The sequence below is a fragment of the Leishmania mexicana genome, chromosome 24, assembly GCF_000234665.1.
Source record: "Leishmania mexicana MHOM/GT/2001/U1103 complete genome, chromosome 24".
NCBI classification, from domain to species: Eukaryota; Euglenozoa; class Kinetoplastea; order Trypanosomatida; family Trypanosomatidae; genus Leishmania; species Leishmania mexicana.
Window position 1 is genome coordinate 123,361 of NC_018328.1, and position 14,734 is coordinate 138,094.

The 14,734-nt window shown below is 62.1% G+C and overlaps 4 protein-coding genes across 4 annotated transcripts; all 4 read left to right on the forward strand.

Annotated features, from left to right (window-relative positions):
* LMXM_24_0380 (ppg3-related protein-like protein) lies at positions 1-2,976 on the forward strand (the record flags this gene model as incomplete). Its single annotated transcript, XM_003875801.1, has 1 exon — positions 1-2,976. One exon carries the CDS (start codon positions 1-3, stop codon positions 2,974-2,976), a length of 2,976 nt encoding a protein of 991 aa, XP_003875850.1.
* A 2,157-nt stretch (positions 2,977-5,133) lies between these two features.
* On the forward strand, positions 5,134-7,449 carry LMXM_24_0390 (conserved hypothetical protein; the record flags this gene model as incomplete). The annotated part of the gene is made up of 1 exon (XM_003875802.1): positions 5,134-7,449. One exon carries the CDS (start codon positions 5,134-5,136, stop codon positions 7,447-7,449), a length of 2,316 nt encoding a protein of 771 aa, XP_003875851.1.
* Positions 7,450-8,781: 1,332 nt separating this feature from the next.
* LMXM_24_0400 (conserved hypothetical protein) lies at positions 8,782-10,764 on the forward strand (the record flags this gene model as incomplete). Its single annotated transcript, XM_003875803.1, has 1 exon — positions 8,782-10,764. The coding sequence occupies one exon, from the start codon at positions 8,782-8,784 to the stop codon at positions 10,762-10,764; it is 1,983 nt and encodes a 660-aa protein (XP_003875852.1).
* A 1,364-nt stretch (positions 10,765-12,128) lies between these two features.
* Positions 12,129-14,375, forward strand: LMXM_24_0410 (conserved hypothetical protein; the record flags this gene model as incomplete). Its single annotated transcript, XM_003875804.1, has 1 exon — positions 12,129-14,375. One exon carries the CDS (start codon positions 12,129-12,131, stop codon positions 14,373-14,375), a length of 2,247 nt encoding a protein of 748 aa, XP_003875853.1.
* Positions 14,376-14,734: the final 359 nt, after the last annotated feature.

The following is a 14,734-nucleotide window of genomic DNA, read 5'->3' on the forward strand; positions in this document are numbered from 1 at the left end:
ATGCTGCAAGACCAGGATCGCGGCAGACGGGGCAAGAAAGCGCACGCGCGGGCCTCTTCTTCGTTCGACCGCTGGCTGGAACGAACACAGCGGCGTGGTGCTGGCGCACACGGTAGCGGAACGGAATACCGCTCTTACATGGATGATGCAGGCCACGTCGACCCGCAAGGCATCGGACAGGCTGCACCGGGCCACCGCAGCACCCACGTGCCGCTGCCTTGGTCGCCGGTGCCGTACTCTGTCTCCCCTCCGGGGCAGCACCGCTGTCTGGAAGAGCTAGAAGGGCTGCTGCTTATGCAGGGACAGTACAATCATATTTTCCCAGCCGCCGCTGTACGCGACGAGGTGAGCTATAACGCCATCAGCGCACCGCGGGTGGCGCCCGCGAGCCGCACTCTGGATATGCCGCCCTGCGACGCGACATCTTGGTGCTCGTACGGCGGCGTCGCTGACTCGCTCTGCGGCACCGTGGATGGGATTGCCAAGGATGGCGGCCGTTCTGCCGCGATGGGCGGGTCGTTGTTTCTCAACACACCCCACGGCCACATTCAGGAGCGGATGGGCCGCTGTGCGCTACCGAGCGGCGGCACCGATGCGACGGGTGCCATCAGCGCAGCCGAGGTAGAGGCAGAGCGGTATATTGCGCGTCTGGAGGATGAGGTGCAGACGCTGATGATGGAGATCTCTGACAAGGATCGCTGCATTGTCTTGATGTCGGCTGCGAAGGATGCGCTGGCGGTTCAGCTGCAGGAGCAGACGAGGAGAGGGGACCTCATCTCAGACGAGATTGCCACGCGGCAGATGCTGAGCTACAGCTTTCTGCGTACGGTGGCGTTTCATAAGACGCAAGAGGAGAGTAACCGGGCACTGGAGCTCAACACCCAAATCTCCGTTCTCAAGTACGAGCTGAAGCTTGCAGAGACCATGCTAGCGCAGTCGCAGAGCAGCGCCACGGCCGCTGAATGCCAACACCAACAACAGCTGCTCAAGGAAAAGAAAGACGAAGACGAGCTGGCCCGCTCCTTCTCCGCCACTTTACGGCCTCTCCTGCACGACGAGTACGACCGGCTCGCGCAGCTCGTGTCAGAGATGCCAAGCAAAGTGCAGATGATAATGTCTACAAGCGGTCGCACGCCGCACGGCGAGGGGGACGATGTTGCAAAGGATGCGGGGGCGCCTCAGCAGCGACGGTTGTACGAATTGCTAGAGTCTCTGCTCGCCTCGCGCGGTGGCGCGGCAGTCTCGCCGGTCGGTGCAGCATCATCCGCCGCCTGTGCTCCGGCAAACACTCCATCGCCGTGGCCACCGGCGCTCAAGGACGCGGACTCGTCGCACCTTGTTCGCCTTGTCTCCCGCGTGTGCCACCATCATGCTGCTATGACGGATCTCTACTGTGCCGAGGCCGACCGAAAGGCGGCGTTGGCGCAGTATGAGGGTGACATTGTGCGCCTCATCAGTGGTAAGCAAAGCGAGCTTACCTGGGCAACGCTGTATCAGGAGAAGAAGGATGAGGTGAAGCATCTGAAGGAGAAGATAATGCGCCTGCGGGCAGAGCTGCGGGATGCAAGAGGGCCGAGTCAACGCGTCGTCAGCAGCGGCCCAAGTGCGTGTAGCGGGGTGGGTAGCGCCATCAGCACGCGGAGATACGAGGCGTACGCTGCGCCGTACGTGCCTCCTTCCGCGAGGCTGCTAAGGTCGTCGCATGATACGCCAGAACGCTCCTCTATCTCATCGCAGGTGAAGCCTCGAAGAGTTGCTGCCATCAAGATGCCGATCGGCGTACTGAGAGAAGAGGCTCGGCGCCTCGGGGCCCTGCCGGCGCCGTACTACCGGCCTCTCGTCAGGCGCGCATCCTCGTCAATGAGCTCCCTCTCCGTATCAAGCAGCCCGACGAATGCGGAACGGAAGCTGTGGATTCAGGACCAAAAATATGAGGCGAGCGGCAGGCGCGGTGGTTCTGAGGAGGCGGCTGTGGCGTCTGCTGTTGTCGAAGTGCGCACTGTTGTCAGCAGCTCGAGTCACGCATGGAGCTCAGCTGCGTCCGTCAGTCGAGCCGCGCCACGTCAGTTGGAAGGCGGAGGTGCGTCGCCGTCGGCACAGTCGCCCCCGGAAGCGCTGATACGTAAAGGCAACGCGATACCCTCTGCTGCGCAGTCGCAGCCGCGGGTGCGTGATCCGAGACGAGGCTCAGAGACCACGAGTCAGAAGAGTATTTCACGAACGGTTGTCTCCAGCTCCTCGTCCTCGTCATGTAAAAGTGAGGTGCTCCCCGCTGCCCGCGCGCTGAAGGTGGCAACGTTGAAGCGCGTCTTCGCGGCGGAGGAGGCGAGTAGCTCGGACTCCTTATCCTCGGCCTCCTCCGTATCTTTACTCAGCCACACCAAGCCACAGAGGGCGGCTGCCAAGCCCACAGCGGCGACGGCGAAGCAGCAGCCCCAAACGAAGGCAGTGCACAACTCCTTTGACGATGCCGACGACGGCTCGAGCGACGCGGGAGCAGCGACCGGTACGCCTCCCAAGGCGGTCGTGTCCAGCAAGGCGATCACCTCGGCCGCCGCGGCGTCCATGCACTCAAAGAAGCGACGCACAAAGGTAGAGAGCGACGATGACGCGTCTTCTGCCAACGTCAGTATGACGTCGCTCTCGTCCGTGCCTGGGAAGGCCACATACGGCGGCCTCAGCACCTCCGCGCGCACGATCCAAAATAAGGGCAAAAACGTCGCCGCCTCCAAGCCGACCCACATGCGGAGGTCATCCTTTGACGAGGACGACGACGGCGACGACGGAGCCAAAGACAGCAGCAGCTCCGACAGCACCTCGGCCATCCCGGCTCCTGCACCACGCGCCAAGATCGGCTCGAGCACGGCAAGGGCCTCCACCGCGGCAACGAAGCCGTCAGCAGGAAGCCAAGCGGTGTCTACTACCACCAACACCACACCTGCGAAGCCAACCAAGCTGAAACTTCCCACATGGTGAGTGCCGTAAAGATGTGGGTGGTGCTGCTGCTGGAGGGAGGGAGGGAGGGAGGGGGGACGCAAGACGTCAGAGAGGGCTGCCAGCGTAAGCGTACAGGTTTGTCTGCCAAATGTGTCGAAAAAGAGCAAGCGAGGAAGCGGGCGCCGCCCTTTCACACGTGGGTCAGCTCCACAATTATTTGAAGCATGCCAGGCTTTACACTATCGAAGGCGCTGCGAAACATGGGAACCGCTGGCGCGTGACGACTTGTATGGAAGGGGGACGGAGTGGTGGGTGCTGGGTTGGAAGGGGGAGGGGGTGGGGTGGCGAGCGCGATTCACAGCGAGCAGAAGGAGCAGCCGGGATCTTCTGCTGATGTGTGCGCGTTTCGCAGAAGAGATTAGCGCACCGGCGCGCTGCAGCCCCCCCCCCCCGTGCAGCGGTCGTTCACGTGCCTGGGTCATGTGGTGGTGCCCGTGTGACTGCGGCTGTGGATGGAGAAGGGCATGACATGTTCGTCTCCTTGCGCCGAGAAGAGAGGGGGTCGAGGGGAGGGAAGGGGGATGCAATGCCGTGCGCTACTGGGAGACAGTGTTCTTGCGGCCAGGCGGGAGAGAACGAAGCGCCTCTACCGTCTTCCTCACGGTTGTGCATAACTGTGAAACTCTTTTTTGTGTTACTGCTGTGTGTTGGAGTCCACGTCGCCCGCCTCCTCTCTCCCTCTCTCGTCAACGCCCATCCCGTGACAAGGTCGGGGTAGGTCACCATCACCACCCATCGCCACCCACACACGCGCGTGTGCCACTGCTTCCTAATCGCTGATCTTTTGTCAAAGGAGACAACAAAACGTTTCTCGTTGCGTGCGTGTGTCAATTCTTGTGTGATCCCCATTTTCGGTGCGTGCCCCCCCTCCCCCGCCACCACCACCTCCTCTCTCTCTCCCGGCGTCGTGCGCGCGCTGATTGCTGCTTGGCGGTTGCTCGGCTCTAAAGGATGCAGCGCACCACCGCGCGTTCCTCGCTTCTTCTACGCACACCTACGCATCTACATGTGTGTGTGTGTATGTGATGTACGTAGTTGCGGCTTTAGGCACCGTTTCCGTTGGCGTGTCTACACACGTCCACCCGTCCTCCTGCTATAGATGTGGCGCGCCGCCGGCTACGTGTGCATGTGTGTACGCCGCGTCGGCGGCACAGCATCACCCGTTCTTCTGCCTCTCCCCCTCCCTCCCTGTTCACCCTTAGAAATTTCGTCTCTGTGCGTTTGATCTTCTCTCCCCCAATCCTCTTCGTCGTCGGGGGAGGGGGAGGGTTTTTTCACCCCGCCCGTTAGCTCGCTGTGCTCTTCGACGGGCCTCGCCCGCTCACGACACGCCACTGACGTCCGATTTATGTGGATGCCTCACTCGCTTGTACATGGCTGGACATCTACCTCTCATGGCATCCGTCCCTCTCTCCTGTTGCTTTCCTCGTCTATTCAAGTCCCGGCTATTGCAGGGCCTCTGTCTGGAGAAGCGGGTGAGCACACGTTTCCATAGCGAAGGGCACAACCCCTCGTGACGGAGGAGACCTCAGTGCCTGGTGTCTCAGGGACCAGCTCACACCCACTCTCTCTGTAGGGGGAGCCTAGCGGCCCCTCAACCTCTGTCTCTGCCAATGCCGAGCCACCTCTGGTCGCGGACAGGGTCTGGCGCCTGTGGCACAGGGAGGCCAGTGCGATGCTGTGCCGCTGCTGATGTCCGCGGTCAGGTCCTGGGGGAGGAGGGGAGGCGGCGCTGCGTCGGTGCCTCCTGCTGCAGCGCCCACGCTTGTGCCATCTGTGTGATGGGCAGTGCGTGTGCGTGACCCGAGCGTATCTCGCCTGGACCCCACCGCCCATTTGGTGGGGAGGGTGAGTGTCATCCCGAGGAACATAGCAGGTCGCCACCTGCGGACCGGGTATGGTGGGGGTAGGGCTTGAGGCAGGGGCCGTGCACCCGTGACTGAGCCGGCGCACATTGCTGTAACGTGCGCGTGTGTGTGTGCCGCTGCCTCGCACGACGCCGATGGTGGGGCCTGTGGCAGGGCTGGTGGTAAGGAGTTGGAGCACAGAGTAGACGACCGAATAGATACCTTGACAACGAGCACAACGCAGGACAAGATACGCGTCGCAAGACGAAGCGCCCGAAATTCCTCAACAATGTGCGGCGACGGGAAGTGTCAGGAGCGGGGAGGAAGTGTTGCGGTGTCCTCAGGGGTCATTGCGAACATGCACTCGTATCCTCAACGCACGCACACACAGACGAAAGTCACGAGTTTGGGAGGTGGCACTGAGACGGCATGCATCTTCTCTCCCTCTTCTCGCCACCGTGTCGACAACCCCTCTTCCCCCCTTCCTCCACCCTGCCTTTTCATTTCGTGTCCACTGCCATGGCTTCCAGGTTGCCGGCCTCCAATCAAGGGCACACCTGCTACTCTCCAGACTCCTTGGCACAGGGTGGAGCTGCTGCCCGCGGATTACCAAAGAGCCCTCGAGAATCGCCGCGTACTGAGCGCAGCGACGGCATCCCCACGTGCGTTGCAGGGTAGCACACAGATAAGCACAAGCGCTAGAACTCCTCCCCCTCCCCCCGTTGTCGCGAAGATGGACCCGGCGTCAAGGGTACGCGTTATGAACGTGACGGTGCTCACCTGCATTCTAGTCCTGTACATTGCACACGACGCAGGCTTCCGCTTCTGGATGACGCGCAGTGATACCCTCCCGCTCACAGCAGCCCTCGTGCATGACACCAAGGTACTGCAACAGTACGGAGACGTAGGTTTGGCCTACGATGCCGCCATCGGACACGTGCGCACCCGTCCTCTCCAACTCTACACCGTCGATGCTGAGCGCTTCGCCGCCAACTACACTGCTCGGATGAAGGCCACCGCTGCCGAGGCCGCTAGCCAAAACGATGTACCACGCCCTAGCCCCACACCGTCTGCCGCCGACGACACCTTTTCCGATGCTCTTCCAATGGCGGCTGTGGTGGTGGAGAGCACGTGGCTTACCCCTGACCAGGACGCTGTCTCCTCCGTGTACGCGCAGCGGCTGCTGCAGGGGTACCGTTACGCTCTGCTCAGCGGCGCGCCGTGGCTGCTGCTCTCCGGTTCTGCGACGGAGGCGTCAGTGGGGCTGCAGTTTCTGCGGCTCCTGCCCAACCCAGCCGAGAGAATCTTCCCGGACTCTGTGCTGGAGCAGTGGCCTCCGCCGCTCGTCACCGCGGCGCTGCAGCTGCGCGAATCAATGGCACCGTATGAAACTCTTGGAGCGTGGGTGCACGGCGCGGGTACGAGACCGCTCAAGTCCTTCCCCGCCTCTTCGATGACTTCACTAGCGAGCCAACAGCAGGATACTCATCAAAGCTCGGTGCTGGGTGACTCGTCGCTGCAGTCGTCCCTCAGCCAGCTGCTCTCTGCTCACTCCTTGACAGAGACAGGCGTGAGTCACGTACGCCCAGCCGCGCTCATCCTGGGAGCAGAGTGGATGCGGCACATGGATGCCCAGCACCGGAGCGGCAGCCCTGCCACCAACGTAAACGGTGCCACTGAAGCGGCGGCCGACGGCCACGCGGCGCCTGAGCAACCACGCGTGACGGTGTACGCGACAATGCCTGACACCGACGATGGCGACGATGATCTGACGATGGAAAGGAACGACGATGGCGGTGCCGCCAAGGACGCGGCCAGCGCTCCGTGGGAGCAGCCGCGGGTGCTCGAGCTTCACGTGAATAGCACCTCTACAGCGGTGCACGTGACTGTGCCTGGCATGGTGATGATCAGCGACGTGAATATCAACAGGCGTGCTCAGAACGTGGCGAGGGCAGTTCAGCAGCTGGTGGAACTGGCACTTGTACACCGCCATGCCACTCGCAGCTCCAGTGCGCCAACGGACACAGAGAGGGAGGCGGGATGGTGGTGGTGGATCGCCCGCCCCTACGGCGTGACTGTCGTCGCTGGCAGGTGGGAGCAGCAGCGTGTCAAGCTTCTCTACATGAAGGCCTTCCGTGAGGCCGTGGCGGACTCGCAGGAGGGGCTGCGGAAAGCGGTGCAGCTGCTTCATCAATCTCGCTGTCAGTTCGAAAGACCTCTGCTGCCACTGTCATGCCACGGTGTTCGCGGTCCACAACTCCCACCATCAGCGCTGCCTTTCAGCACCGCGGTGGTGCCGGCGCGCTCGCGCATCTTCGTGCTGCCCCCGCCATACGAGGATCTGCAGAGCGCCCAGCCGAAGCCGGAGTGGCTCAACTACACAGGTGAGCTACCCGCGTCCATCAATGCAGAGGCGTCTTGTGTGGCGAAGCTGCTGGGTCGCCTGAGTTTCTTCCTGTACTTTAACTACCGCCGGTGGATGGACTGGTTTCTGGCGTCGCTGCCGGTGGGGTCTTACCAGGATCACTTTGTGCTTATATCGGTCTTGATGTCCGACTTCGCCGAGCACCGCATCAGCTGGATGGATGTGTTACACCTCCGCTAAGACGGAGGGCGAAGGCGAGGGAGGAGGGGTAAAGGCCTCCTCTGTCTTCTCAGCCTGCGTGGTATAACGCGGCGGTGTGAGGTAGCCTGTGTGCATGCTATTTTGGGTGTCTCTTGGCGGCGCTGCGGCTGCCGAGTGCGTGGGCGACTCCTCAGATGATGGGCTGCTTCATCAAATTACGGCAAGGAATCGGTGGACTGAAGCGCATCGGTGGTCCTTCGTTCTCATACTGGATATGTGCGCGTGCGCCGGTGGAGGACAAGGTGTTGTTCGTTGAACGAACACCGTCCCTTGCATGGAGGAGAGGAGAGTGTGTGGGGGGTGGCGTTGAGGAAGCAAGGCCGCCTTTCTTTGCGTATACAGACACAGATGTGCTCAGAGGAGAGGGTGGAGTGAGCCCCCGCCTCCCCTCCGCATCTTCCAGTGTGACGTCATGGTCAGTGAAACGACTGCGGGGGTGTGCGTGTTGGCGAGAGAAGAAACGGAAGGATGAAGGGGGCAGTTTAACCGTCTGCTTACAAGGTGCAACGCGTACGTGCGCCTCTCTCCACTTCTGTCTGCACGCCCCCGCATCGAGGGTCGTCGCTCTCCGCGGCCTCTGATCACCAAATTCCTTCTTCCCCTGTCTCCCTCCCCCCACACATACATCATCCTCCCTCCGAAACTCGTCCATTCTGTGCATACATACATGCACACGAGCATCTCCTCACCTCTTCCACGGTGATGCAAACCCACGCCTGTCCTCTATGAACACGCGCGTGTGCGGCGGTGATAGTTGCGGTACTGCGTTACGTGTGGCCACACGTGCATTCATCGACACGCACGCTCACAAGCGCCCGCACACCGGTCTTCTGTCATTGATCTCTCTTCCGCACCACCGCACCATCCTACGTAAGTCCTCTGTGCGGTAGAGAGAGCGTGCGCGTGCGTGTGTGCGCCTTACGCTGTGTGCCACACCCCATCTCCGCCACGCCTTTGTATCGTTCCTCGCCTGAATCTCACTCGCGGCTCTCTGGCCGACGGAGTGCTGGAGAAGAGCGCCGTCCTTGGCCGCTGCGCCTTGGCCTCCTGGCCTTCCCTGCCCCGCCATACACACACACACACACACGACGACAACAGCGCGCAGAGAACCACACGAGCACGCCCAGGGAGGAAATAGCGACAGCCGAAGAGCAGTGCAGAGAGGCACAGACGCTGTCGGGTTAACGCACAGGCACACGTGAGAGGAGGCTGCAGCTCCCGCGGTGCCCTTTTCGGTATCCCATACTTCAGTTGCTGGTCGGCGCTCCACCACAGCACACCTGCCTTCCCTCAGCGACGTAGCGACGGAGTATGGAGGCGGTGTTGACGGAGCTCAAGAACGAAGGGAACGCGCAGTTTGCGTCCGGCAACGCCAGGGGCGCGATTGTGACCTACAAGAAAGGCATCCGCCTCATCGAAGCCGATGCAGGCGAGCAGCAACAGGATGTCAAGCCTGTGGGAACGTCGGCCACGTCCTCGACAACATCTGAGGAGGCGCGGAGACTACACGTGCTGCTCTACTCGAACATGTCGAACGCGTACTTGAGCCTGAGTGATTTCCGTGCGAGTTGGGAGATGGCTGCAGCGGCGACGAGACTCGACCCGCATGCTTGGAAGCCGTGGATGCGCTTCATCGAGGCTCGGCGTCGCGGCGGCTTCCCGTTCGACGCCCTTGTGCACTCGCTGCGATACTTGCGCCCACTCCTGCGCGCAGAGCGGGAGCAGAGGCGCATGACGGCGGCAGCTGCGACGGCGGCTCTTGACGCCATCGAAGCCCCGCTGTGTGACGAGTTGGGACTGCGGCGCCTCTCACCGGACATCGAGCTCGTCGAGTACGCTGGCGGCGTGGCGATGATCAGCCGTCGCCAGTTTCAGCCGAGGGATGTGATCTTTGTCGAGCACAAGTACACCAGGATCAACTTCGAGGAAAGCGGGATGAGCACGCAACCTGGCTTGACAACGGAGTCGATTGTGGAGTACTTCGCAGAGCGCCTGCGCCCTGAGCAGGCTGGGGCGAGTAGGCGTTGGTGCAACTTCAAGAGGGATTTCACAGGCGCATGGCCGCGCAACGACGACGACGTCGACGTCGACACCCGCGAGACGATAAGCAGCCACCTACGCACCCGCTTCCCCGACGTTGCCGAGGACGACTTCCGTGAGCTACTCAGCACCGCCCTTATGTGTCGCTTCAACTGCTTCCACTCGGGGTTCTTCCGCACCTGCGCCCTGGCGAACCACAGCTGCCACGCCAACATCGCCATGAAGTATAGCAGCGTGGAGGAGACGGTCAAAATGATCGCTGTCGACATCATCCAGCCCGGCGAGCTCATGAACGTGAAGTACCTCAGCGACGCCCACTTCCTGCTTGGCGTAGGCAAGCGCCGAGAGCTGCTGCGCTCCTGGCTCTTCTGGTGCCAGTGCGACCGTTGCCAGCGAGACAGCCAGGTCACGGCAATCTCCGAGTTCGTTGAGTGTTCTGCTTGCGGTACCTTCTCGCACTCCGCCCTGATGGGCTTCAACCCCGCCTCTGATCCGCTGCTTCAGGCAAGGGAAGCATGTTGTGCGTGCAGCGCGGACATGGTGTGGTCACCAGAGCAGCGCGACCTCCTCCATAACGAGCTCATGCACACGTTCACAGCCAGCACATCTTACTACACCTCCACCGAACTCGCTGCGTGGATGCACACGCAGCTCAAGATGACGGAGAAGTTGCGCCTGCACCCCGAGCACTGGATCTACCGCGCGCTCTTCTACTTTTTCGCTGTGGCGCTAACGGCAATGGTCGATCGCGTCAGCGCGGGGCTAAACGAGCCGCGTATCTCGCAGCTTGTGGTGGACGAGATGAAGCACCTCTTCGGGGCCTGCGGTCTGCAGACATACTACCTTCCCCGCTGCGCCGCCGCCCGCGCGAAAGCCGGTGCGGCGAAGCACATGGCTGGCGTGGTGGCAATGGACGAAGTCGTGTGCACAAGCAGCGACAGCGGCGGCGGTGGCGAGTTTCTCAAGAGCCTCATCATTCTCTGGGAACTGCTGGTGCCTTTCTACCCTGTGAACGAGATGTGGTCCGTCAACGACGCCATCTGCAAGCTGGTGCTGCTGCACTTAGTGTACCCTACGCCAGCGTCGTCACTGGCCCCGCCGCTGGCGCTGAAGCTGCTCCGGCGGCATGGTAGCTATGTCGGGGACGTCAATGGTGCAAAGTGGCTCCACAGCTATAGTATGCACCGGACCACCTTCAACACCAAGGAGCCGCTGCCGTTGGCGAAGGTGAAGAAAGCCTTCAAGGGTGGCTGACTACGGACCGTTAACCTGTTCACGTGCGCTGTAGCATGAACGCGCACACACATGGACGGGCGAGCGATCTTGGTGAGGAGAGGAGTTGTGATCGCAGCCGTCGCCTCCCTGGGGCATCTGCCCCTGTGCGTGTCATGGGCGTACGTATGCGTGGGTGTGGGTGTGCACTGAGTGTGTCGCCGTGGGAGGCCTCGGCGTGTGTGCATGAGCACGTTTGGGGTGCTTCTGCGTGGCTCCCTCCTTGCCGCTGCCAGTCACACTCGCCCGCGCGCTCGCTCTTATCGCAAGAACTGTGTCACAGACGCTATGTTTGGGACCCCTTCCCTAAGTTGTTTTTTTGACTCTTTGGGTCTGTGCGCGGTACCCCTCCGCCGCCGCAGCAACATCATGTCGGACGGGTGCGTGTGCATGTGTGTGTGTCTGTCGGTTGCTCTTCCTTTGCATCCGCTTCGCATTTTTGAGAGGGGAGGGGGTTTGAGCTGAAAGTCCTCTCCCGCCTGCCCCCTCCCATGGACCCGATCGCCCTCGATGTGTTTGTTGCGTGCTCGGTGTCTCCCTTTCTCCTTGTGAGTGGGTAGGTAAGGTGGCGGGCTCACAGTGCTGCCTCGCCTTTCACTCTCCTTGTATCCCTCCTGCCCACTGAAGCACAGGAGGCCGCGCCACCGTCCCACACCACTCCACCACTCTCCTTCCTCACATACGCGGGCACATACGCGCATTTGTGGGAGGGGCTGCCGAGCGCGCAACTGCCCCCCCCCCTGCCCACCTCTCCTCAACAACGACAGCAGCGCCGGCGCTTGATAAATTCCCACGAATGGCAGAGGGACTGAGAGGCATACGCACACCTACATGTCGCCGCCACACAACAGCTCACGTTGCGGAAGGGAGACTGAAGGTACAGGAAGAGGTAGGAGGGCAGCAGGGCACGCACGCACACACAGCCTCCTCCTCGTCAGGTGCGTTGTGGTTCGCCTTTTTGTTGTTGTACGTGCCAGTCAGTACCTGTGCCGGTATGCTCCGCCGCTTCGCCTTCACTCGAAGACCTCCGCCCATCCTTCTCTTTCTTGCACCGCCCTCCGAACGCCCCCCCCCCACCGCCTACCTTCCATGGCTAGGCGCTTGATCACAGTCGTGGAACTTCATCGGCACGTTTCCTGTTTCCTCTACGCACAAAGGGCTGGGTGAAGGAGCGGGGATGGCGACTGCACCGTAGTGCGCGAGTCAAAGAATCGAGCGCGCACACGCACACATCATTCACCTCTGTCGACCCTGTAACGCTGTAGCCTTTCACTTCTACTCTCTTTCTCCCTCTCCCCTCTCCCTTCCCTCCCCTCCCGCGCACCATTCAGTCCTCGTCGTCGATCATGACCGCTGCTGCCGCCGCCACGGCGCAGTCGTCAGCGCTGCTGATTTATCTCAACAGTGATGTCGGGATGGAGCGGCCGTACCGCATCTCCCTGCCCGCCAGTGTCGACACCTTGGCGGAACTCTGCCAGTACCTCACAGCACGCATAACCCTCCGCCCCGGTGAAGACACCACCGGTCGAGGGTATCGATTCCTCTACGCCGTATCCGGCAAGCCACTTTGGCGCGTAAAGGAGTGCATCGACGCAGGCACGATTGTCCTGAGCGTGGGGCCTGGCTTCCTGGCACGGCGCCCGACAAGCAGCACGGCGGGGCCGCCACCACCAGCAGGGCCTGTAATCGACATCACGCCAGACAGATCGGCAGCTGGACTAGGTCCCGAGTCTGGTTCGGGGCGAAAGGGCTCACCGTCCGCTTCACCTCCGATTAAGCAGCCAGCCGACGACAGGTGCGGCATGCGGGGTGGCGGTGCCGCGGACTACCCGGCCGGCAACGCGCCGACAAGCAGCCACGTAGCCACTGCCGCCACTATCCTCTCTGATGGCGCGGCAGGGCAGCGTGGCAGTGTAGATGCCGCTTGGCCACCCGATCCATCTGTGCGTCGTCCTTCGCAGGCGGAGGAAAGAGAGCGCCTCTTCAGCATCACGCCGAGCACGGCGATGCGGGGACGCGGGCCCTCTGGTGGAGGACCGATGTCGTCGCAGTCGCATGCGATGCCGAATGGCTTCGGCGTCGTGTCCTCTGCCGCAGTGAGCTCCCCAGAGGATAGCCTCTTCACCTCGGTGCCACCCGGGACTCTGCCGGTGCCGACAAGGACGCCAACTGCATGCCGTGGGACTGGCGGCATCTGTGGCTCGGCACCATGTGCGCAGCCTGCAACCCCCACTTCGACGACTGCGACGACGATGCCGCGCGGCACGGTGTTCCTTGAGCACAAAGCGCACCCACTGCCACCGCGTCCGGCTTTTGCTGCGATGCCCTCTTTCACTGGGAGTCTTTCCGCCCTACCGCCGTACCAGCAGCCCCTCTCAGCCATGTCCATCTCCAGCAGCCTAGAGTGCCTCCTCCTTCGCAAGTGGGCCGCCTATCAGCGACTGCACAGCACCGCCCCTAACGACCTTGTCGCTGGCGAAGCTCTCTCGCACCTGATCAACTCCCTCGGGCCCAAGGGCGCGGCAAATGGCGGTGCGCCGTGTCGGGTCCTCGTGAGCGGGCCGCCCCGCAGCGGCGTCTCCACCACAGCCTCGTTTCTGCTCCGTCACTACCTGCGCACGCTGCAGTTCCAGCCAGGCCACCCGTTCTACAACTCAGTGCTCCTTGCGCTTGACTTTCGCCTGCTTTTCGGGTCGGAAACGGCGGCTCCAGCAACGCGACCGCCGCGGCTTCTGCAAGACCTTGGCGCACTCTACCAGCTCGTCGTACGCAGCGTCATCGATGCAGTGGTGGTGCAGCGGCCGTTGCTGCGGGAAGCGGGAGCGCTGTTAGCGCAGTTGTGGGACTTGGTCATTAAGCCGAACGTGCAGCCTCGCACACCGCCGAACTTCACCACGTTCTCACAGGCCGAACGGTTCGTGGGCATCGATGTGCTGGCGAGTTGGACAAGACTTGCTGAGCAGATGTACCCCATTCTGCAGGCAGCATGCCGCACCCCCGATGTGCTCCAGCTGCGGGACGCCGCGATGGACCTCATCTTCTACGCTATCCCTGCCGAGCTCACCTCCTCGCTGAAGTTTTCTGGCCTGGTTTATGCCCTGGACGGGTTAGAGGAGCTGACGCGCTGCTACGCGCATCGGGTGACACGGCCAGCCGGTGACCTCGGGCCGCTCCTGCAGGCCGTCACGGCGGACCCTCGCACCCACCTAGTCATCGCGTGGCCGTCGACGCTCTCACCGCAGTGTGTGTACCTGCCAGGCCTCACAGCGCATGTGTCTACCATCGGCCTCGTGCCGCGCGCTGCGCTAAACGCGACACACTTTCCGCAAGTCCTGCGCTGTCGCGACAAGGAGTACCCACTGGAAGTCTTCCTCGGCTGTCCCGGTTATCTCTCCATCTTGTCGGCCATGGCAAGGCCGTTCCGCAAGACGCTGTCGATCCCCACGACAGCGTTCTCAGCGTACTATCAGGAGAACTACGAGAAGAGGGGCGCGAAGGCGGCGGAGGGCTACGCGCTCCGCCTTGACATGCCAGCGGCTGCCCGAGAGCTGGAAGCGCTTCTGCAGTGTGTGCAGGCGCTGCCGCTGCGTTGATGGGGACTCCACTTCGCTTGCACATGTCTTGTCTCGCTTTTCTGTTGTGTGGGGGGGGGAGGTGCGGAGTGACGAACAACACCGGAAGAGATGCGCAGGGAGCGCGAGGAGGACGGTGGAGGTGTGCCGCTCCCATCCCACCCCACCCCATCCCATCCCATCCCTCTCTGCCTCTCCCTCCAAATCCCCCCGTCCCTTAGCGCAGCCTGCGTGTCGCGCTCGCTTTCTCCTCTTAGATGATCGGTCCCCATTTGCGTCTCGCTTCAAGCCCCCCCCCTTGTGCCCTTGTAGATCTCCATCACCTACTGTCCTAAGCCGCCTCACTCCCTCGCACTTCAAATCGCAGAGGCGTGTGCGCC